This window comes from Hippocampus zosterae, chromosome 19 (genome assembly GCF_025434085.1).
Source record: "Hippocampus zosterae strain Florida chromosome 19, ASM2543408v3, whole genome shotgun sequence".
Taxonomy (NCBI): Eukaryota; Metazoa; Chordata; class Actinopteri; order Syngnathiformes; family Syngnathidae; genus Hippocampus; species Hippocampus zosterae.
The window spans coordinates 11,319,792-11,339,586 of NC_067469.1; the positions used below are offsets into that span (position 1 = coordinate 11,319,792).

At 42.7% G+C, this 19,795-nt stretch overlaps 1 protein-coding gene across 6 annotated transcripts in view; it reads left to right on the forward strand.

Annotated features, from left to right (window-relative positions):
- The window catches only part of mdn1 (midasin AAA ATPase 1), a 168,921-nt gene that overhangs the window by 123,573 nt on the left and 25,553 nt on the right, over nt 1–19,795 (forward strand). For all 6 annotated transcript variants that reach the window (XM_052052117.1, XM_052052118.1, XM_052052120.1 and 3 more), the window contains exons 73-84: nt 75–258; nt 344–488; nt 5,112–5,258; nt 5,340–5,466; nt 9,588–9,693; nt 9,953–10,068; nt 12,440–12,850; nt 12,933–13,159; nt 13,248–13,382; nt 15,374–15,567; nt 15,732–15,893; nt 18,897–19,031. In XM_052052117.1, the coding sequence (XP_051908077.1) occupies nt 75–258; nt 344–488; nt 5,112–5,258; nt 5,340–5,466; nt 9,588–9,693; nt 9,953–10,068; nt 12,440–12,850; nt 12,933–13,159; nt 13,248–13,382; nt 15,374–15,567; nt 15,732–15,893; nt 18,897–19,031 (2,089 nt within the window). The remainder of the gene's footprint in view (nt 1–74; nt 259–343; nt 489–5,111; nt 5,259–5,339; nt 5,467–9,587; nt 9,694–9,952; nt 10,069–12,439; nt 12,851–12,932; nt 13,160–13,247; nt 13,383–15,373; nt 15,568–15,731; nt 15,894–18,896; nt 19,032–19,795) is intronic.

A 19,795-nucleotide genomic window follows, 5' to 3' on the forward strand; every position in this document is an offset into this window, starting at 1 on the left:
ATGTTTTTCTAGCAGTGATTTTAGTCTTTGAAAAATTTTTCCAAGTACTTATTGCTCCTTTTTTTTCTGTCGAGAACCCTCTTCAAGTTTGTCAAGAAGTTGGAGGAGATTCTGAATGGCCCCTGTTTTACTGTTCTGGTAGAACAGAAAAACATTGTCTCTCTTGACAATACTGACATACATTCGGATGAAACACCCATTCAACGAATTCATCAGGCCCTCAAACAAGCCCTGCCAGGAAAGAACACAAACCATCAGGTTTGGTTCCATCTTTATTTATATACACATCTCAAGTGAATGGGTTTATCACTTAAGTGTATTGATGATGATCTGCGGATTTCAGAACAAGGAACAAGATGGAGGAGTCAAGTTGGAATCACTGCAAGGACGTCTGCCAGTTTTGGTCAGAAAGATGAAGAAAATATGTGTCCAATATGTACAGAAACACCCAGCAATGGAGCTCACTCTAGATCTGGACTTCTTTACAGGTAATCTACATGGATTTCAGATGAAAAGATGTTTTGATATATTCTCCATAATTTGGCAGCATTGTTTTTTTTCCTTACCCTTGCCATGGGCTCTTTGCCTGTCGGAGGGGCCAAGGGGCTCAGATGCAGTGTCAGCTGTGCAGCAGCCAAAGGCTTGTCTTGGGCGCAGACCCATTGCACATGAAATGCATGGGCGCGTCCGATTATGAATACCCTTAGTACTTATACGTACTGTATTGCTACACACTGCACTGCCACTCCTAGTCAAAAGTTTTGAATGGCGCCCGTTGCGACAACCACTGGCAAGTATTATCACTGACAACATTTGCAAAACATATAGAGTGGTACCTCTACTTAGAAATTTGTGTTCTGGAAGAAATTTCTAAACTAGAAATTTGTAAGTAGAGACTCGTTTTCCATGTAAATGCCCTAATCCGTTCCAAGCCCCCAAAATTCAGACATAAAGCATAAAAATGCATCAAAATCTGCGAGAAATGCATGTTACAATTATACTATTACACAATAAATGAGAGTTGTGTATAATGTAAAAAAAAAAAATGATGGTCATTAAACTTTTAACTGCGTCATCGATTTTTACCCTCTTTAGTCCATGTTCTCTCTCAGAAGTGGTTTCTGCCTGTCGTTTTGTAAAGAACTGATCCAAGGACGTTTGCTTTTGTCGGCTTTTAGCAATCCTTTGAAAATGTCCAAGGCATACATCAGCATAGTGAGCGATCGCCTGAATGGTAAACACTTTTTCTGAATTATTCACATTTACGTAAAACTATTGGAACGCCTCGTGGCCCGAGGGGCGAATGACGAGGACGCTGCATAGACATCTATCTATCTACACATACAGACACATACGGTAGATATCCCTCTTACTCAATGGGCTGCCAGCATGATGTTCAGTAATAGCCAATGGCAGAGCAGCTATAAGTATATTGCATTCAGGAAACTCAGAGCTGCGAGTTGCAGCCCATCCTGCATTTTTACCTTTCATATCTTGAAATTTATTTCGGAACAAACGAGGCAATATTTTCCTGTTGAGGCTTTTCGTAACTTGAAAATTTCGTATGAAGAGATGTTTGTAAGTAGAGGTACCATGGTACATACTCACCTTGAGGACTTTGGCGTCGCATCCGTATTCGATGTGGCAAAGTGAGGCAACTTGTGAAGGTGCCTTCACAAATTGCTCCGAGGATCATCAAGCCAGAACTCATTGGATTAATACTGAATCATTGCTTTTAATTGCGTTACCATCCATCCATCCGTCCATTATCTGAACCGCTTATCCTAACAGCGGTTGCAGGCATGCTGGAGACAATCAAATCGCATTGGCTCATTCTAACTCAATGTTATGAATATAACAAAGGGAACATCCAGTTGTGCGGGTGCGCTAACGTATCGCTTCAAGCGGTGGGCCACAGAGTTCAACTGGTATCTCCAGTAGAAATGAAAAGCATCGATCTTCATTTTAAACGTCCAAAGGGTTTGCGGCTCCAGTGATTTCTTTCATGAAACGGATCCAAATCATGATTTGCCGACTCTATTTCAATATGTGCCTCCTCACTTGCCAAACTGTGACACACAGTGATAGTCTAAACGTCTAGTTAAACATGTAGTTCACTAAATGTCGCTTAATGTCCGAAAACTGTGAGCAATAGCTACTAATCAATGCTAACATGAACCTCTTGAAAATAGAATATTCACCATAGTATTGAATTGAATTTGAATTGAAACCGGTCCGTGGGGCAAAAAAGATTGGGGACCCCTTCTGTAGGTCATGGCATCCAAACGAAGAGGAACAGTAATGACCGGGCAAGAGAAAGTATCTAATTAAACAAAGTGGGTTACAAAATACGAAACATTCAGGAGATGTTTGGAGTCGGAAAGACTCAAATCTACGAGACTTCGAAAAACGAGGAAGCGATTCATGCTCAGTCCGATGTTGGCAATTTCCATGCTCAGAATGAATTGCTTGCGGCTCGACGGACAGTCGAGTAAATGAACGTTTCCTGGAATGGTTTGACTGTTATTGTGCTAAAAACTTTCCGCAAACTGGACTGCCAAATAGAGAGGAGGCGAGTTCCATAGCGCTAACTATGGCCATCGAGGACTTTGAAGCGTTCCGTCGCTTGCTTCAAAAGTTCGTTGCACAACATCAGCTGAGCAACGATGCCTTGCGTCGTGATCAAGGGCAGGTCAAGTTAGAGACGGTGAATGAGTGGAAAGGAAAGCTTCCAGGTCCCTTACTCGTCTCAATTTTGTAGCAAATAGTCCTAACTTTGTTATATTTTGTTCATATACATGTACTGTATGCTGCAGTGTTTGTATTATAAACAGTTTTGGGCAATATATTGTTGCACTTTGTTGCTTGTGTTGTCACACACGTATGTTGTGAACATACTTGGACGTTCATACAGGACATGCACTATAGTTGTTTCACTGTTCTCATTTAAAAAAATGTCACTACTTGAATGCTTTTGTTCTGTTGATGTTTGGTATGGAATGTCAACATATGCGGTTTTTCATATGTATCGTATTTGTTCTGACCCGGCCCACCTGTCACATTTTAGAAATCAATGTGGCCCCCAAGCCCACCCCTGGTCTATTCAGAGGTCCTTAAAAAGGAGGGTACGGTCGGGAAATTGAATCTCAGATTCATGGGGGGCAGTGTGGTTTTCCTTCTGGCTGCTGATCAGCGGACCAGCTCTCGTCCCTTAACGGGGTCTTTGAGGGTGCGTGAGAATTCACTGAACTTATCTCTGTGTTTTTTGTGGACTTGGAGAAGACGTTACACTCTGTCCCTCAAGGCGTTCTGTGAGGAGTGCTACGGAAGTATGGGGTACTGAACTCGGGCTGTATGACTGTCCTCAGTTTGTTTTGCATTGCTGGCAGCAAATCAGATTTGTTTCCGGTGAGAGTTGGACTTCGCCAAAGCAAGCCCAAGTGGAGGTGCTAAGTATCTCGGGGTCTTGTTCGAGAGTGAAGGAATAATAGAATGCGAGCTCATCAGGCGAATCAGTGCAGCTTCTGTCGTCATGTGGACTGTGTATTGGTCCGTTGTGGTAAAGGAGCTGAGCCAAAAGTGAAACTCTCAATTTACTGGTCAACCTACGTTCCACCCTCAGCTCTGGTCACCAGAGCCAAAATGAGTTTCCTCCACAGGGTGGCGTCCTCTACCTTGGAGAAGTACTTCTCAAATAGTGGTGCCGGAGGGAGGGCGTGTGACCCCATGGAACATGCTTTTTTTCGGCATGCGAAAATAAAGTGGAATTGCACATCAACTAAGATTAAGATATCCTTTATTTGAATAAATATTAGAAGACAAACCAAAGTTTTTGCATGCCCAAAAATAAATGTTTCAGAATAGAGCTGTACACAGTTCAATATCAGTGCAATATAAATTTAAAAAAAACAAATACTGTTCCAGACCAAAAATTGTTAACTGAGACTTCTTTGTTTTAAGTTTTTAAGATCTATATATTTTTGTGACTAAGGATACGTCATGCAGAAGAGTACTTAATACAATATTTGAGACGTATCGTGCCATTTCAGTCGCATTGAAAAGCTGACGGGGCGGATAATGTTTTTTTTTCCTCCCAAGCGGAGGTGTGTGTGAGGGTCGGGGGTCGGGGCTTAACAAAAAATAAAGGAGAAACACTGCATTTGAGGTATCGTGAGAAGCTCGGTCATCTAGGACGGGCTCCACATTGAGATGAGGCTAATAAGGTGGCTTGGCCATTTGATTGGGATCTTTTCTGGTCTTCTGGGCATGTCTCACCAAGATGAGGCCCCGCATAACATATGTAACTTCATGATGAGAGAAAAGCCAAAACTTAAGATGGTCAACAAATGGTGGACCAACTCTCTGAATTCCTACACACTTATTTTTATCGTTTTTCAATACATTCATTTCCACCATTTGTGAACCCACTTCATTGGACAATTTCAGAAACATGTAATATATCCAACAATGCCTTATCACTTAAAAATGGGTCTACTGTATGTGGCGTAATTTTGTACCAGTAATAGAAAAATTCAAACAAATGCAAACTACATAAGTAATTCATTGGAGTGGGACAAGACTAAAACGCGATTAAAAACGGCTTAATTGAACAGAAAAAATGTGTATTGTAGTCCCATTTAAAATGATTTAAAAATGCAAGGGGTGACACAGTGGCTAACTAGTTAGCAAGTCAGCCTCACAGTACAGAGGTCCAGGGGTCAAATGCAGGTGCTGGCTTTCCTGTGTGGAGTTTGCATGTTCTCCCCGTGCCTGCGTGGGTTTTTTCAGCGTTCTCCGGTTTCCTCCCACGATCCAAAAAAACATGTGGTCGGACAATGGAACATTCTAAGTCGTCCCTAGGCGTGATTGAATGGTTGTTTTGACTCTGTGTACCCTGCTATTGGCTGGCAACCAGTTCAGCATGTACTTTGCAACTGCCTGTGGACAGCTGAGGTAGGGTCCAGCACATCCACGACTCTTGTGAGGATAAGCGGCTCAGATGATGGATGGATAAAAATGCATGTTTCGATTTAGATTGCACCTATGCTTGATGTCCCATTTATTTGTAAAATATGAATTAATCGTTTTTTTGTTTTTCTTCTTCTTGTTAGGCGAAGTCCTCAGAAATCTGAATGACCTGCAAAGTCTTACCATTGACATGTCAGTGGAAAAAGACAAACAGACAGCTCAGGTGAAACACATCCTGCAGCAGAAGCAGAGAGCTCTGTCCGGCCTGTTCCAAATACTTCGGGAAATAGGTTAGTTCAACTTTCAATGTTAACATTTTTAGAAGCTTAAAGAAGTTTAAACACTGCCATTTTCTCTCCATGTCCCATGAGGTCTGTCATACCGGAAAGGGTTGATATTGAACAGGACTGCTGACCAAGAGGAAACTCTCTGCATACAGCCATTGGATATGAGCGCAGCTTTCGCGACTGTCATGAACCACGAATCTACTGAGACCAGGTGAGAGTCTACTGAGAGCTTTTAAACTTCACCAGTTCATTTCCAAAATAAGATTTGTCCCCCGGGTCACCTACAGGTCCATTGCAGTGTCTTGATAGCTCCCTCACTCTTGCTTTCTCGGTTTACCTTCACGCAAGCGCCCACAGATGGACATGCAAAAGTAGGGATACAGTTCTAAGAGTTACACCAACTTCTTAATTATTGTCAGTCCCTTGTGGAGCAATCCCTGAATCAAACTTGAAACAGAGGTCAGTGGAGCTAAGCAGCCCATCTTAGATATTGCTCATATTTATCTCTTAAAGACCAAATTTTGGCTATATACTTTAATTTATGCAACAAATGATAAATCGAGAGATGCGTTCCGGCTGTGCTCTGATCATAACTGTTTTTTTTAATTCTGTGCGATCAAAACCCATAAATGCCTATTGAAAAAGAATGGGGCTCTGCTGATATGAGTGCCTCACTACAAAGCTCTCTCTCGCTCTCTTGCATGCTATTTTTCACAACGGGGTTTTTCACTGTTGCAAATTTGACTTCAGATGTAAACGCACACACACACACACACACACACACACACACACACACACACACACACAACCAGATGTGTACGCGCACACATAAACGGATGTGTACTCTTTATTTTTATTCCAATAGTGCATAAGAATGAGCATAAACGTATTTGACACTTCATATATTCAGTGTAGAAAGAAAAAAAGGCAAAGTAATTGTGAAATTTACAATCAGCATTCACTTTCACTTACATCAATTTCTTGGATACTGTGTTTTATTTTGCTTCGTCCGTCTTTCATTTTGATCACTTTTACCCTCTTCCAGCATCAGAGCTCTTCTCATCTTAGCTGCTTGACATCCAAAGGTCCGTTTTGTAGGCATTTTAGCAATGCAACGTCCTTGCTGCGTCTGAAACTAACAACAACAAATACTTCCTGGACTGCTGCGCATGTGTAAACAGGTGGTTGCTGTTGCCATTTCTGAACGAAGCAGTAGCGGTCGCTGTTGGATTAGACTTTGTTGTAGTGAATCTCATCGAGAGGCAAGATTAAGATATCCTTTATTTGTCCCACAATGGTGAAATTACAATCAGAATTCAGAAAGGAAAACGGGGTGACCGAGGAAAATGGGGGGTGGCCGCGACGTGGCCGAAAATGACCAGCTGCACGGATTCACACGAGCGCTCTGCATGTCGAACCACGTCACAGGGGAAAAAGAATCGGAGTGATGACAAGCGGATAACAAGGATGTGTATGCGCGTGTGGTTGTCCAGTTGTGTATGTGTATGCGTGTACAGGTCATGGCTGCTTCGTCGAGGTCTGCTCATCATGAAGACAGTCCCGGCTTATCAGTCCATGGCCAAGAAGAAGGGGGGTGATGGTGGGGGCCCTAGATTCCATGCGTACTTCCATCCAGGGGAAAGGGCCAGATAGCGTTGTTTGTTTTGGAGGGACGGCCGCCAACAATTTCAGACAGCCTTGAGTCCGTTTTCTGTATCTCTTCACTGGCGCCGATCAGACGAATCTGAAAACTCTTTCCGCAGCGCGGATTCCAACTTCTCCATGATGTTGTCGATCGCGTGGAGTCGCTCCAAAACCGCATCAATATTGCGGTTGAGCTCAGTCACCGCTTGAGTCTGAGTGTTGGACATTCGTGCCAAACCATCCAGAATGACCGGCAGCTTCTTTACTTCCAATAAAGCCGCTCCCGTCGGTTGAATTTTGCGAAAGCTGCCAACACAGCAGCATACCTATTATCAAAAGGCCAATAATGTAGATGTCTTCCACATCCTCCACGGACAGTATTGCCAGGCACACCGGTCTCCACTTTCTCCATGGATCCAGGGCGTATCCGGCAGCAAATGTCCCCGGAGGGCAAGCAGGCTCCCCACTGCCTGCTCTTTTCGTCGAAAAAATTTTGTTGATTGTATCGAGAGACCAGCCAACTAATTCCATGGTTAGTTCTTCGGATGAAAATACGGTAGGAGGCTAGGAAAAGTTAGACAAAGGCAGCACAAAGACTAAGTGGCGAGCAAGGAGAGGGTGGGGGTGAGGGCAGGAGCTGTGCAAAAAGCGTCCGCCTTTGTCAAGAGCCTTGCAGAGAAAAAGATTTCGTATAACGCAACGGGTTTTTTTTTCGTTGTTTGGGGGCAGGAAAATGGGAATGGTGTTAATGCATGAAGATTTTTTCACACTGGGGGTGGGGGGGTATTTTCGGCCATGTAGGTTTCGTTGTAGAGAAGTTTCACTGCGCGTGTGTGTGTGTATATGTATATATATATATATATATATATATATATATATATATATATATATATATATATATATATATACATACTTATTCACATGAATATAATGTGTGCACACATGTGGATGTTTGTCCAAATGAGGAACAAACTGAATAATTTTGGATCCCAAAAAGGCAGACCAATGATAAAATAGGAAACAAAAATGTTTATTTACAAAAACCCACACTGACAAAGTACAAACAGAAATCGCTGGCAACAAAGAGCCAGGAAATATACGGTTTGAACAAAAGGTGCTTGCAAAAGGCAGTGATTGTGATATCCGAAAATCCACAAAAGGAAATGGCAAGAGTCCTAATACATGAAACCAAAATCTGTAGAAAAAAAAAGTACTGAAAAACAAGGCTCTATTAGATAGAGAGCAACTATTGTCATGAACGAGAGGACTAGAAAACAATATTTATAGCACAACAGCGAGCAAGGTAACTAATCCAACAATAAATGACAGAAGTCAGAGTCCTTACCATATTTTCACGACCATTCGGCGCACCGTATTGTTGGGTGCAGTCTCGGTAACGGGTGCTATTTCTGTATTTGACACATACACAAAACGCACTGTATTATTGGGTGCAGCCAGGCATGGTAAAACATACGCCAGCTTAAACATACGGCATGCATGCATGCACGCACGCTAAAAACACGTTTTTAAAAAGGCAACGGAAGCAAAACTGAGTTTGGTTGTACTTTATTTAGCCATTTTACAATGTACTCACGCGACTGGTACCTGCTACGGGCGTGCCTTTAGCGTCCTCTTACATGCCCACCCTTCACTCATTGGCGGACTTCCGCATGCTTGTCGTCACTCACTCTGTCTAAATAGCGTGTCGGCCAGAAGTGCTCTCAGGCCTTTGGAACTCGGCGCATACACTTGACACTCCACCTTGTAAGGCGTCTTGTCCATTTATTCATTCATTTTCCGAACCGCTTGATCCTCACTAGGGTCGCGGGGGGTGCTGGTGCCTATCCCAGCTGTCTTTGGGCAGGACACCCTGAATCGTTTGCCAGCCAATCGCAGGGCACACAGAGACGAACAACCATCCACTCTCACATTCACACCTAGCCTCCTATGACCCCGAACTCTTGCATGACTGTACTGTCCACGTACATTCAGCGAATGAGTTAAAATTGTGAAATGCTTTGCATAGCAATATCGAGAAGAGCACAGTAGAAATCACTTCACCGTGCTTCCCTAAATTAGAACGTCAATTAAATTGTCATATTATTTGACAAAGAAAACAAAGAATTATCTTTTTACTTGATGAAACGTCCTCGTACGTGGACGCCAGGCCCTTATAGTCCAAAATTTAACATTATAGTCTTGAAAGCCAAAGACGTCATGTCCACACAAGTGGACGCACAGGTCCCAGGAGGCTATTTCAAGTGTTCAATCAGCCTGCCAAGCATGTTTTTGGAATGTGGGAGGAAACAGGAGTATCTGGAGAAAGCCTACTTAGGCCCGGGGAGAACATGCAAACTCCACACAGGGAGGCCGGAGCTGGAATTGAACCCGGTACCTCTGCACTGTGAAGTCGATGTGCTAACCACTGTCGTCCTGTACATTTTTGGAGAAAATTTAAGACTTTTAATGGCGCCTTATAGCCGTGAAAATATGGTAATTGAAAGAAGACAATTTACTTTTTCTAAATACATTAAAAATAGTGCCGAACAAAGCTCAAGTTATCATTTGGGGTTCCAGTTTTTCAAGTGGGCCCTTTGTAAAATATCTTACGCCAGATCTAAATGTATCTTGTGTGGTTTTCATTCTACCCATGCTTTGTATTTTGGCATTTCATTTTTGCTGTTTTAGATTGTTGTCAGAGTTGATCATCGCTGGGGATGGATGTCAGCGTTACTTCTACCGTTCATGGGCTAGGATAAACGCCCTTAAGACAGCACTCCAGCATGCCCAAAAAGTAAGAAACATTTTTGTATCCCACTCTTGACAGCTGTAAAATAAAAATAAAAAAGTACAAATGCAGGCCAGGAATGAGAATAGCGCTTATATGTACAGTGGACAAGGTTTTGGGGCAGCTTGAAAATCACTTTGGACCCCAGAACTTCAATGCCAAAAATTTAAAACACTATTTTCGAGGGCCTCTTTCTGTTTTAGGGCCCTTAGGATCGTCATCACTGACCTTTGTGTGTGTGCGTGTTTGTCTCTGTCTGTTGTAGGATCTGGGTCTAGGGAACATCGAGCGATGCAGAGGCTTTTCATCTCATCTCTTTAACCTACTCCTTAGACAGAGGCAACGACTGGCCAAGCTGACTGAGCAGTGGGTCTGTTTGAGGTCTGTTGCCTACCTTGCCACCAAATCCAGCATATTTACGTAGAGAACTTTTAATCTACTGTTAATGATGACACTCAGCCCTTGTATTTGCTTAGTAGTGGGAGTGGAACCCAAGTCTCTGTCGGAGTGGGCGGGGGAGTGGAAACTGATGGAGTCATCTTGCCACTCCTGTCCACTCCTGATGATTTTCTATACATGACTAACAGGAAATGTGATCAATGTCTGTGGGTTCGGTGGGCTGGGGGATCAAAATCCACTCCACCAGGAATCCTCTCAGACCTTTTTAGCCTGTTGTATTTATTCCTGAGCAGTCGTGTACCAGCAGACTGAGCAGAATGCAGCTTTGCTGGTAATTAAGGTAAAAACTTGGGCATTGAAGGAATTCAGTGAAACCATAGGACATCAAGTGAAGTCAACTTTATTGTTAAATGTGCTCTATGTGCAACAAACAGCACAGATGAAATTTCTTTCCTCTCAACCACAGGAGAGAGAGGAGCCGCTGCGGGTGCCTGCGCCGCCATCAACAGAACAGTTAACATGAATGACAAAATAATACAACACAACACATAAAACACAGACAGTCGTGCAGCCTTAACCACTTTTTCTGCATACACTTTGTTATTTGAGGCAGTGCCCCTTCTCCAGTGGATCAAAGACATCATGATGAATATGTACACATCTGCTACAAGCTAAGTTTGAAAGCAAACAAGAAGCTCGCGCATTGACAACACGAGATTGGCTCACATCTTCTGTATCATGTAAATCCGCTTCAATTCCAAATGCCGACTCCCAGTTCCACATGCGCATCGACGCTCTGCGCTGCTGCTCCTTTTTTGTCATCGTCGGCTCCACAAGCCATCCATCCATCCAGCCGCAGACTGTCCAACAGCACCGACATTTCTGCCGAACAAAACGGGGCTGTGAAAAATACTGCCCATTACAGGCGCAAGTACACAAGCGCCCCAGGGCTGTCCACCACTTCACGTCAAATGGCGCCGACATTCCTCCCAATCAAAATCTAAATCAGTGCTCGTACTTGCGTACTGCCGAGAAGGCGCTGCCACCAAGAACAGATCAGGTCCACACGACGTAACCACCACCATGTGACAAAACAAAACACAAAAACAACAAAAAAAGCAAGGCTCTTAAGGAGCACTTGCTGACAGCTGGCTACTCGGGCGTCATTTAGGAAAGAAAAAAGGAAGCGTCTTCCGAACAATTTAAGGGAAATCCTGCAAGTGTTGGACTCCACCAAGCTTGCCCTTTGTCACTGATTCTGTTCAGAGCCTTATTACAATTTAGTCTCTTCACGATTGCATCTCTGTTCTTTCCAGTTGATTATGGTTCTATTGGCTCCCGATCTTCAATTCTTGCTGGATACCGATCCAGAGTGGCAGAGTGATGCCCGAGTGAAAATAGGTTGGGATATGAATCAGCACCTTCAATTCTGAGGCCATCGTACTCACTCGGAAAAGTGTGGAGTTCCCTCCCCAGGTGGATAATGGAATCCTGCCCCAAGTGGGGGTGTTCACGAATTTTTGTATTTTGGGATCTTTTCTGCAGAGTGAGTGATTAGGGAGCAGGACATCAACAGGTGACATGGTGCTGCATATGTGGGAATGCAGACTCAGTATTAGTTCGTTATTGTGAAGAAAGACCGCACCCAAAAATGCATAAGCTGTACGATTACCGGTTGATCTCCATTCCGACACTCAATGAAATCAGAATCATCTTTATTGGCCAAGTATGTAGAACACACAAGGAATTTGTCTCCGGTATAACACGCTGCACTAGTATGATCGTAAACAACAAAATCATTGAACCATTTTAGAGTAACCAGTAGTTTTGTAGTACCATTTTGTGGTGCAAGAAGAGTGGCTACGTCAGTGACTGTTTAAGGAGTTAATGGCTAGAGGGAAGAAGCTGTTTAAGTGTCTACTGGATTTGGTGCGCATGGATCTGCAGCGTCTGCCTGAGGGGAGTGGCTGATGAACAAGGTCATGGGGAGCAACTGCTGCTCTTTTGCATGGAGAGGTGTCCTTTGAATTGACACGGTTATCTAGTTCAGCTGCCGAGACGCCTTCCTGGTGAAGTCTTCTAGGCTTGTCCCATTAAAGGAGGTCCACGGCATGACCAAGGACACGCTGGAGAGCTCTCTCCCGTAAGAGCTGGGTGAAGTGGCTAGGGTAGCAAGGAGTCCTTGCTTTTCCTCATGTCCCAATCCCAGATGAACTGAAGGAAATGAATGGATGAAAATAAATCCAAAATAACGATAGTATCATTAATAAATTCCTCGTACCAATAAAGTATTGGGAGTGGTACTTGGGAGCCAACACCAAAACAGTTTGCTATTTTCTTGTTTTATTATTAGGAGGCTAACAAGCACCATCCAAGATATCAAGGATACACTCCAAAGTCAAGGAGAAGACGCAGACGGCACACTCCTGCCTCAGGCACCGCTGTACGATTGGGTCAACAAAGGCCATGCTCTTGCTGCTCAGTGTTCAATCCTCCTGCAGCAGCTCTCCTGGCTCGTGCAGTGCTGCCCCGAACCACCTCAGCTGCAGGAGGAGGAGAATAGTAAATCTTGGTTGTACTCTCTGAGATGCACATCTCCAATGGCAGCTCACCATCAGCCCCCTGTTTGCCGCATGAGGAAAGGAGATGCCACCTGGAGTCAACTCAACCAGCATGTAGCCGCAATGCTGAAGCAGATGCTGAGCTTGAAGACCGAGCTTCACCGAATAACACAGCAGAGCTCAGAGAGAGTACTTCTGACATGGTAAAACACAATCATGTGGGATTTTTAATAAAAGACAAATCCGCACTTAATGGCCCGAAGTAATTCCTTACTGTTTCCGTAGGAGGCATTATGTTACGTGTTGTTCGGCTTTTGACCAGCTGGCAACTGTGGCCTCTCAGCTGTTTGATATTGAACAGCTCTTCATGCCAGCCACATCTCTCAGCAATATAAACCTTATCCCAGCCATCATACAGAGCCTACAGTTTGTTAGGAAAGAAGCAATGACAAACGTCACGGAGTTTACCTCTTGGAAGAACCAGAATCTCTCAGATGTACACCCTACCTCAGGTGAATGCATGAAACCGTAGGATATAATAGAGGCAATTTTAAACTAATGTGCAATGTAATTTCTGTTTTCATGCTTGATTATTTTCAGATGCCCCGTCTGCATTCTGTTTGGAGTTTTCGACTGAGCTAGATGCAAACATAAACGGCTTGTTGTGTGCTGTCCAGACACTTGTAAAGAGAAGGGAGAACATTGAGGAAAGCGCTCGAAAAGTTGACAAAACAGGTGAGAACAATGCAATGCTTTTAATGCCAAAAATAGTGTGCCATGTTGGCTGGTTTTATCAGTGTCTTCAAACCGAAAGGTTCTCTATTCTTTAATTTGTTTTTGCAAGTCTGAAGGACACAAGTACAACCTCTAAAATATCGGGTGTTATCCTAAAAATAGAAGAGTTGATATACAGTGAAACTCCTCGACAACAAAACCTACATGGGCGAAAATCCCCCCTAGCGTGAAAAAAAATGTCAATCATGAAAGCCATTACCACTTTTCTGCTCGCCCTACGACGAAAAGTTCCCCTGTTCCATTATACGAAATATTTTTCTCTGTTCTTGCCTCGCAACAAGATTCACTACAATGAAAACAAGCCTTCCGCAAAAGTCTAATCCAACTCCAGCATGCCACAGCGACCTCTGCTGCTTCATTCGGAAACGGCAACAGCAACCACCACACTGGTTTACACATGCGCAGCAGTCCAGGAAGTATTTGTTGTTGTTAGTTTCAGACGTAGCACGAACGTTATATTGGTAAAATGGCTACGAAACTGACCTTTGCAGACCAAGGAGTTAAGAAAAGAAAAGCATTCACACTTGAAGACAGGATAAAGGACCAAAAATTAAAGATGGAGGAAGCAAAGTACAGTGAAACTCCTCTACACCGGAATCATGTTTGCAGCAAGAAATTTTTCACAACAGGGTTTTTTTCACTGTAGCGAATTTGATCTCAGATGCAAACGCGCACACACAAATGTATGTGTATGCACACACAATCGTATTTGTACTCTTTATTTTTATTTCAATAGTGCATAAGTATGAGCACACACTTATTTGACACTTTATATTGTCAGTGTAGAAAGAAAAAAAGTGATCAGCATTCACTTTCACTTATATCAATTTCTTGGATAATTTATTTTATTTTGCTTGCTCCGTCTTTCATTTTGATCACTTTTACCCTCTCTTTCAGCATCAGAGCTCTTCTTTTCTTAGCTGCCTGACATCCAATGGTCCGTTTTGTAGCCATTTCAGCAATGCAACGTCCGTGCTCGTCTGAATCTAACAATAACAAATACTTCCTGGACCTGGTGGCTTTTCTTTCCACCATTTGACTGTCTCTAACTCGACCGACCCTCGATTGCCACCCAAGACAGCGTTGCTCAGCTGATGTCATACAATGAACTTTTAAGCCAGCCATGGGACGGTTTGTAGTCCTCGATGGCCATAGTTAGCTCTTGAAGGCTAAAAACCTTACGCTAACTGGAACACTTCTCTCTCATTCGCGCTCCAGTTAGTGTAAGGTTTTTAGCATGATAGCAAATGAAGCATTTTCGAGGAACATGCTTTACTTGTAACACGAGGAAACGTTCATTTATTTGAATGTCCGTCGAGGCATAAGCAATTTACTCTGAGCAGCTAATCGGATGCATTCCACTCTATCTTCTACGGATCTATTCAGTATCTACACACATAGATAGTGAGGTCACTCTTGGCCAATTGGAGGCCAGGATGATGCTCGGTAAGCCAATGGCAGAGCAGCTATGAGTATGTTGTATGGGGGGAGGGGGCAGTAGAATGGGAATGGTGTTAATGCATGACTATTTTTCACATTAGGGGGGTATTTTCGCCCATGTAGGTATCGTTCTAGAGGAGTTTCGCTGTAAAAGATATTGTGCATGAATTTTCAATAAAAGTGAAAGTGAATGCTGATCGTAAATTTCACAATTTCTTTCCCATTTTTTTATTTCTACACTGGCTATATGAAGTGTCATATGTGTATGCTTATATTTATGCACTATGTATTGGAATAAATATAAAGAGTACACACATATGTTTTGTGTGTGTGTATGTGTGTTTACATCTGAGATAAAATTTGCTTCAGTGAAAAGCCCCCTGTTGTGAAAATATCTTGCTGCAAACATGATTTTGTTGTAGAGGAGTTTCACTGTATGAGGATGTCACTATATCTTTGATCTGTGGTCTGATTTTTCAAATCGTGTCTAGTGAGTGATGATAAAGATGTCGGCAAAGAGCTTGTGGAAGACTTACTGAAGCCACGACACTTCACCCATCACTTGGAGGAGGAGCTGGCTGCTGATGTGGAGTCTATGTGTGTGGGAGATGTGAACGCCAGGCTGGAGAGGCTCCTCAGCTGCTTAAAGATGCACACAAACTCTTTAAAGCCAAAGAAGCTCCAGGTTTGAGAATTTTGACATCTATATTTTCTTGGCTGGTTCATGATTTGAAACTCGAGGTGGTACTGTTCTCATATGACTAAGGAAGGTGGATGGTGGTTTCTTTTCTTGAACTTAAATACTTTAATACTACAGTACATTTGTTTCAAACATGTTTGTCTTTTTAGGAGGTGAACAGAGCATGTAGGATGCTGGTGCGTGTGGAGCCTCTGCTGGGGATTTACTCCGACCTGGTCCGTTACTTCTTGTCTGTGTCAGTGGGAGTGCACAGGTGCACCGGCAAACTGCTTTCGGTGTTGGCTAACATCTTCACTGAGCTCGCACTGAAGGTACAGCATAAACAAATCTTATATAATTATGTATTATACATATGAATGTGTATACTGCATTTTCTTTAAACTTAGGGTCTTTTATTTTTTTCAACATGAATATCCAAATCCACAGGTGTCAGACTGCAAGTATTTGAAACATGATTTTCTTGGGATTTTATGTGATTATACCAACACAAACTGGCACACAACTTCTTTTGGGGGGGGGGGGGGGGGTACAAATGAAAATTAGAAAATTGTGGCCTGCAAAAGTATTCAGGCGGCTTTATTGTTGATCCCCATAAATAATAATCAAAGGAACACCGCATGCAATTTAAAAAAAAAGTTGGGTGATTCAAGAAAAATGTATTCCCTTCTGGGAACAACTCTTATTTCATCAAAATATGGAAAGTGCATGACAAGACTGCACAGGGCTAACCTACAAAGAATCATCCGTCCACCTAAACCAGGGGTGTCCAAAGTCGGTCCTCAGGGGCCGCAATCCTGCCTCTTTTCTAGCTATCCCGGCTGCAACACACCTGATTCAGTTGATGGCTCGTCAGCCAGCTCTGAAGCAGCATTAGAACAACCATTATTATTTGAATCAGGTGTTTTGCTCCAGAGAGAGCTGGAAAACAGGCAGGACGCCGGCCCCTGAGGACCGACTTTGGACACCCCTGACCTAAACTGACAGTCAAGGCAGGGAAAGTGTTGCTCAGGGAAATATCGAACAGGTTGCTGTAGCACCTGAGGAGTTCCAGCAATCCACAGTGCATAGACTCTGTCCATGGGACAGCTATTCGACCTGCACTCTACAGATTTGGCCTTCATGGCAAGAAGAAAGAAAGTCATTCAGGAGAAAGTCATCGTCAGTTCAGAAACTAAATAATCTGTCTTCGACGGCTCGGAAATTTAGTATTATTGATGGAAAGCAACCATTTGTATAAGCAGAAGCAAAGACAGATTATCTTCTACAGATCTTATTTAGGAAAATTCTGAAAAAGATTACAATTACATTTTACAGCCTTTAGAATATTAGACTACAGATGTGGGGTCAAGTCACTCACTGCCCAAAGACAGCGGAGATGGACTGCAGCGCGCCCTGCAGCCATTGTGAGGATAAGCGGATCAGAAAATGGATGGAAGGATGGTGATACAGTGGTGTACCTCTACTGACTAAATTAATTGTTTCTGGAAGAAATTTCTTAATGAGAACATTTTGTAAGTAGAGACGCGTTTTCCATGTAAATGCCCTAATTCGTTCCAAGCCCCCCCAAAATTCAGACATAAATGTTTCCTAAAACGTAAAAATGCATCAAAATGTGGAACAACTGTTACAATTAGATTATTGCCCAATAAATGAGAGTTGTGCAGTGATAATTTTACAGTTTGAGCACTGCGAGTCCCAGGGCCTCGCTGATCAGAAAAGTATGAGTCCATTATGCATTTACAGAGTCCCAAATTTCGAATTCTGAAATGGTCTACTTATTCAATTGCACATGATAATAACACAAACAACAACAATATGCATTGATAATTGGTTTATTTTATATAAACAAATGCTGCAAAAATTTAAATAATTCAGGCATACAAGATTTGCTGAGAAATAGGTTCTTATTTCATCCCATGGTTCTGTCTTCGAGTTCATAAATTCTGCTCTCTTTACTCTGCTTCCAATGATGCAAGGCTTTCTCAAAGTCAACTTTATGTGCCACTGAACATTCATCAGTTTATCAAGAAACCTTCGCAAGACTTGTTTTAACGTTACACAACTTGGCAATCGCCTGTTTTCCACGAGGTGAAGGCCGATCTCGCCAATCTCGTCTCATGAGAACGTAAATCTCGTCATGCGAGATTACTGAACGCGAGATCAAAACAACAATGGTGGCGATTGTCAAACTGTGATCGTTGCTGGAAAAAAATATTCACCGAAGGGTTTTTTGGGGGTGGGGGTTTGACTGAGAAATTTCCTTGCGTCCCAAAAACGAACATTATTTGGAACTGTACGTCTGGCGCGAAAATTATGCTTCTAGGACGCGTAACGCAGAGGTAACGAGATGGCTGGTTGTGTATAATGTAAAAAAACAAACAAGAGAGTAAAGAATTAAAATGGTCATTTAATTTTTAACTTTTTTGCGTCCTCATCGTTTTTTGCCCTCTTTAGTTTCATGTTCTCTGTCAGAAGTGGTTTTTGCCTGACGTTTTGTAAATACAGTAATCCCTCATTTATCGCGGGGGTTATGTTCCAAAAAGAACCTGTGATAAGTGAAATCCGTGAAGTAGGATTTATTATAAAAAAAAAACTAAAATGTGAGAGGCACGAAATTTCAAACGTGCTGTATGTTTCACATCTTTATATATAAATGTGTGTGTGTGTGTCTGTGTGTGTGTGTGCGCGTGTGCGTGCGCGCGTGTCTTGATGAGTTTAATTTAAAAAATGGCAGGTTACAAACCCCGTAATAAATTGCCATCCATTATCTCTACCGCATTTTCCTCACAAGGCACACAGAGACAAACACGCATTCATACTCAATCACACCCTGCGGCAATTTATAGTGTTCAATTAACTTCTCATGCATGCTTTGAAATGTGGGAGGAAATTGGAGTACCTGGAGAAACCCCGCGCATGCATGGGAACATGTGAATTCCACACAGGGATACCGAAACCCAGAATTGAGGTGGACATGCTAACCGGTCGGCCACCGTGCCGCCCCTAAATAAATGTATGAATAAACTTATTTCTACATTACAAATCAGTTAGTGTTGTTGGACAACGAATGAATGGATGGATGGATGGGATTGACACATGGATAGATAAATAGATTGCGTGCTAGTAGCTAGATAGATTTATTCAGCCCATGGAGGAATTTTAATAGTGTCCTTGTTCATTTCTGGTGTTCAGTGCTGATGCTTTATTTTACGATTAACTTTTTTTCACCAATTGAAAAATGTCAGTTTTAACATGAATTAGCGATGTAATTTCTTTGTTGATTGCATTATTGTTCCTCTCACTATTCTCCTTAGGGTTTCTGCTTGCCTCAGGAGCTGACCACTGGAGAAGGTGACGGTGCCACTGAGTTTCATGACTATGAAGGTGGTGGAATTGGTCAAGGCGAGGGCACAAAGGATGTCAGTGACACAATTGAGAATGAAGATCAGGTAATGCTGTGCTCATTGTGCTCATAATTCTCCTCCCCCACCCCGCGCCTCTCCATCAAGAAGAAAACACTCTCTCCTCCACTCTCTGCCCCTCCACTCTCTGCCGCCACTATGAATAACATCATTTGTCTCGGAAAGTGTTTTCTATACATCTCTGCAATACATTGTATCATTGTATCATTAACATGAAAGGAAAGGGAGAAAAAAACAAAATAAATTTCAACTTCCAACAAAGAATTCACTTTAAAATTATAATGCGTCTCATCACACTGTTGTTTGCCATGTGAGCGACTCGGGGGGTGGGGGGGCATGGAAAAGCTAGAGCAGTGTTTTTCAAACTTTTTTGAGCCAAGGCACACTTCTTTTATTGGAAACCCCCCCCCCCCCCCGCTTATTTTAACAATCATATGTGTTATGTTGTTACTATAACCGTTTTTAACACTGAAGAATGACGTTGTAACAGCTTGAATTGAATTCAAATGAACACAAAGAAAACAGTATTTTATCATCTTTCATATTTATTGTTACACCGTCGTCCTGCATTCATGTGTCACAAATTCGCTTGTCTCTCGTCGAAACAAGAAGGCAATTGGCTAGCTGTTGCTCCTCCCTAGCAGTATGGGAGGTTACTACCGTATTTTCACGACTATAAGGCGCCATTAAAAGTCTTAAATTTTCTCCAAAATGGACAGGACGCCTTATGGTGCGGAGCGTCCTTTATATGCGCCGAGTTCCAAAATCTGACTGACTGCCGACACGCTGTT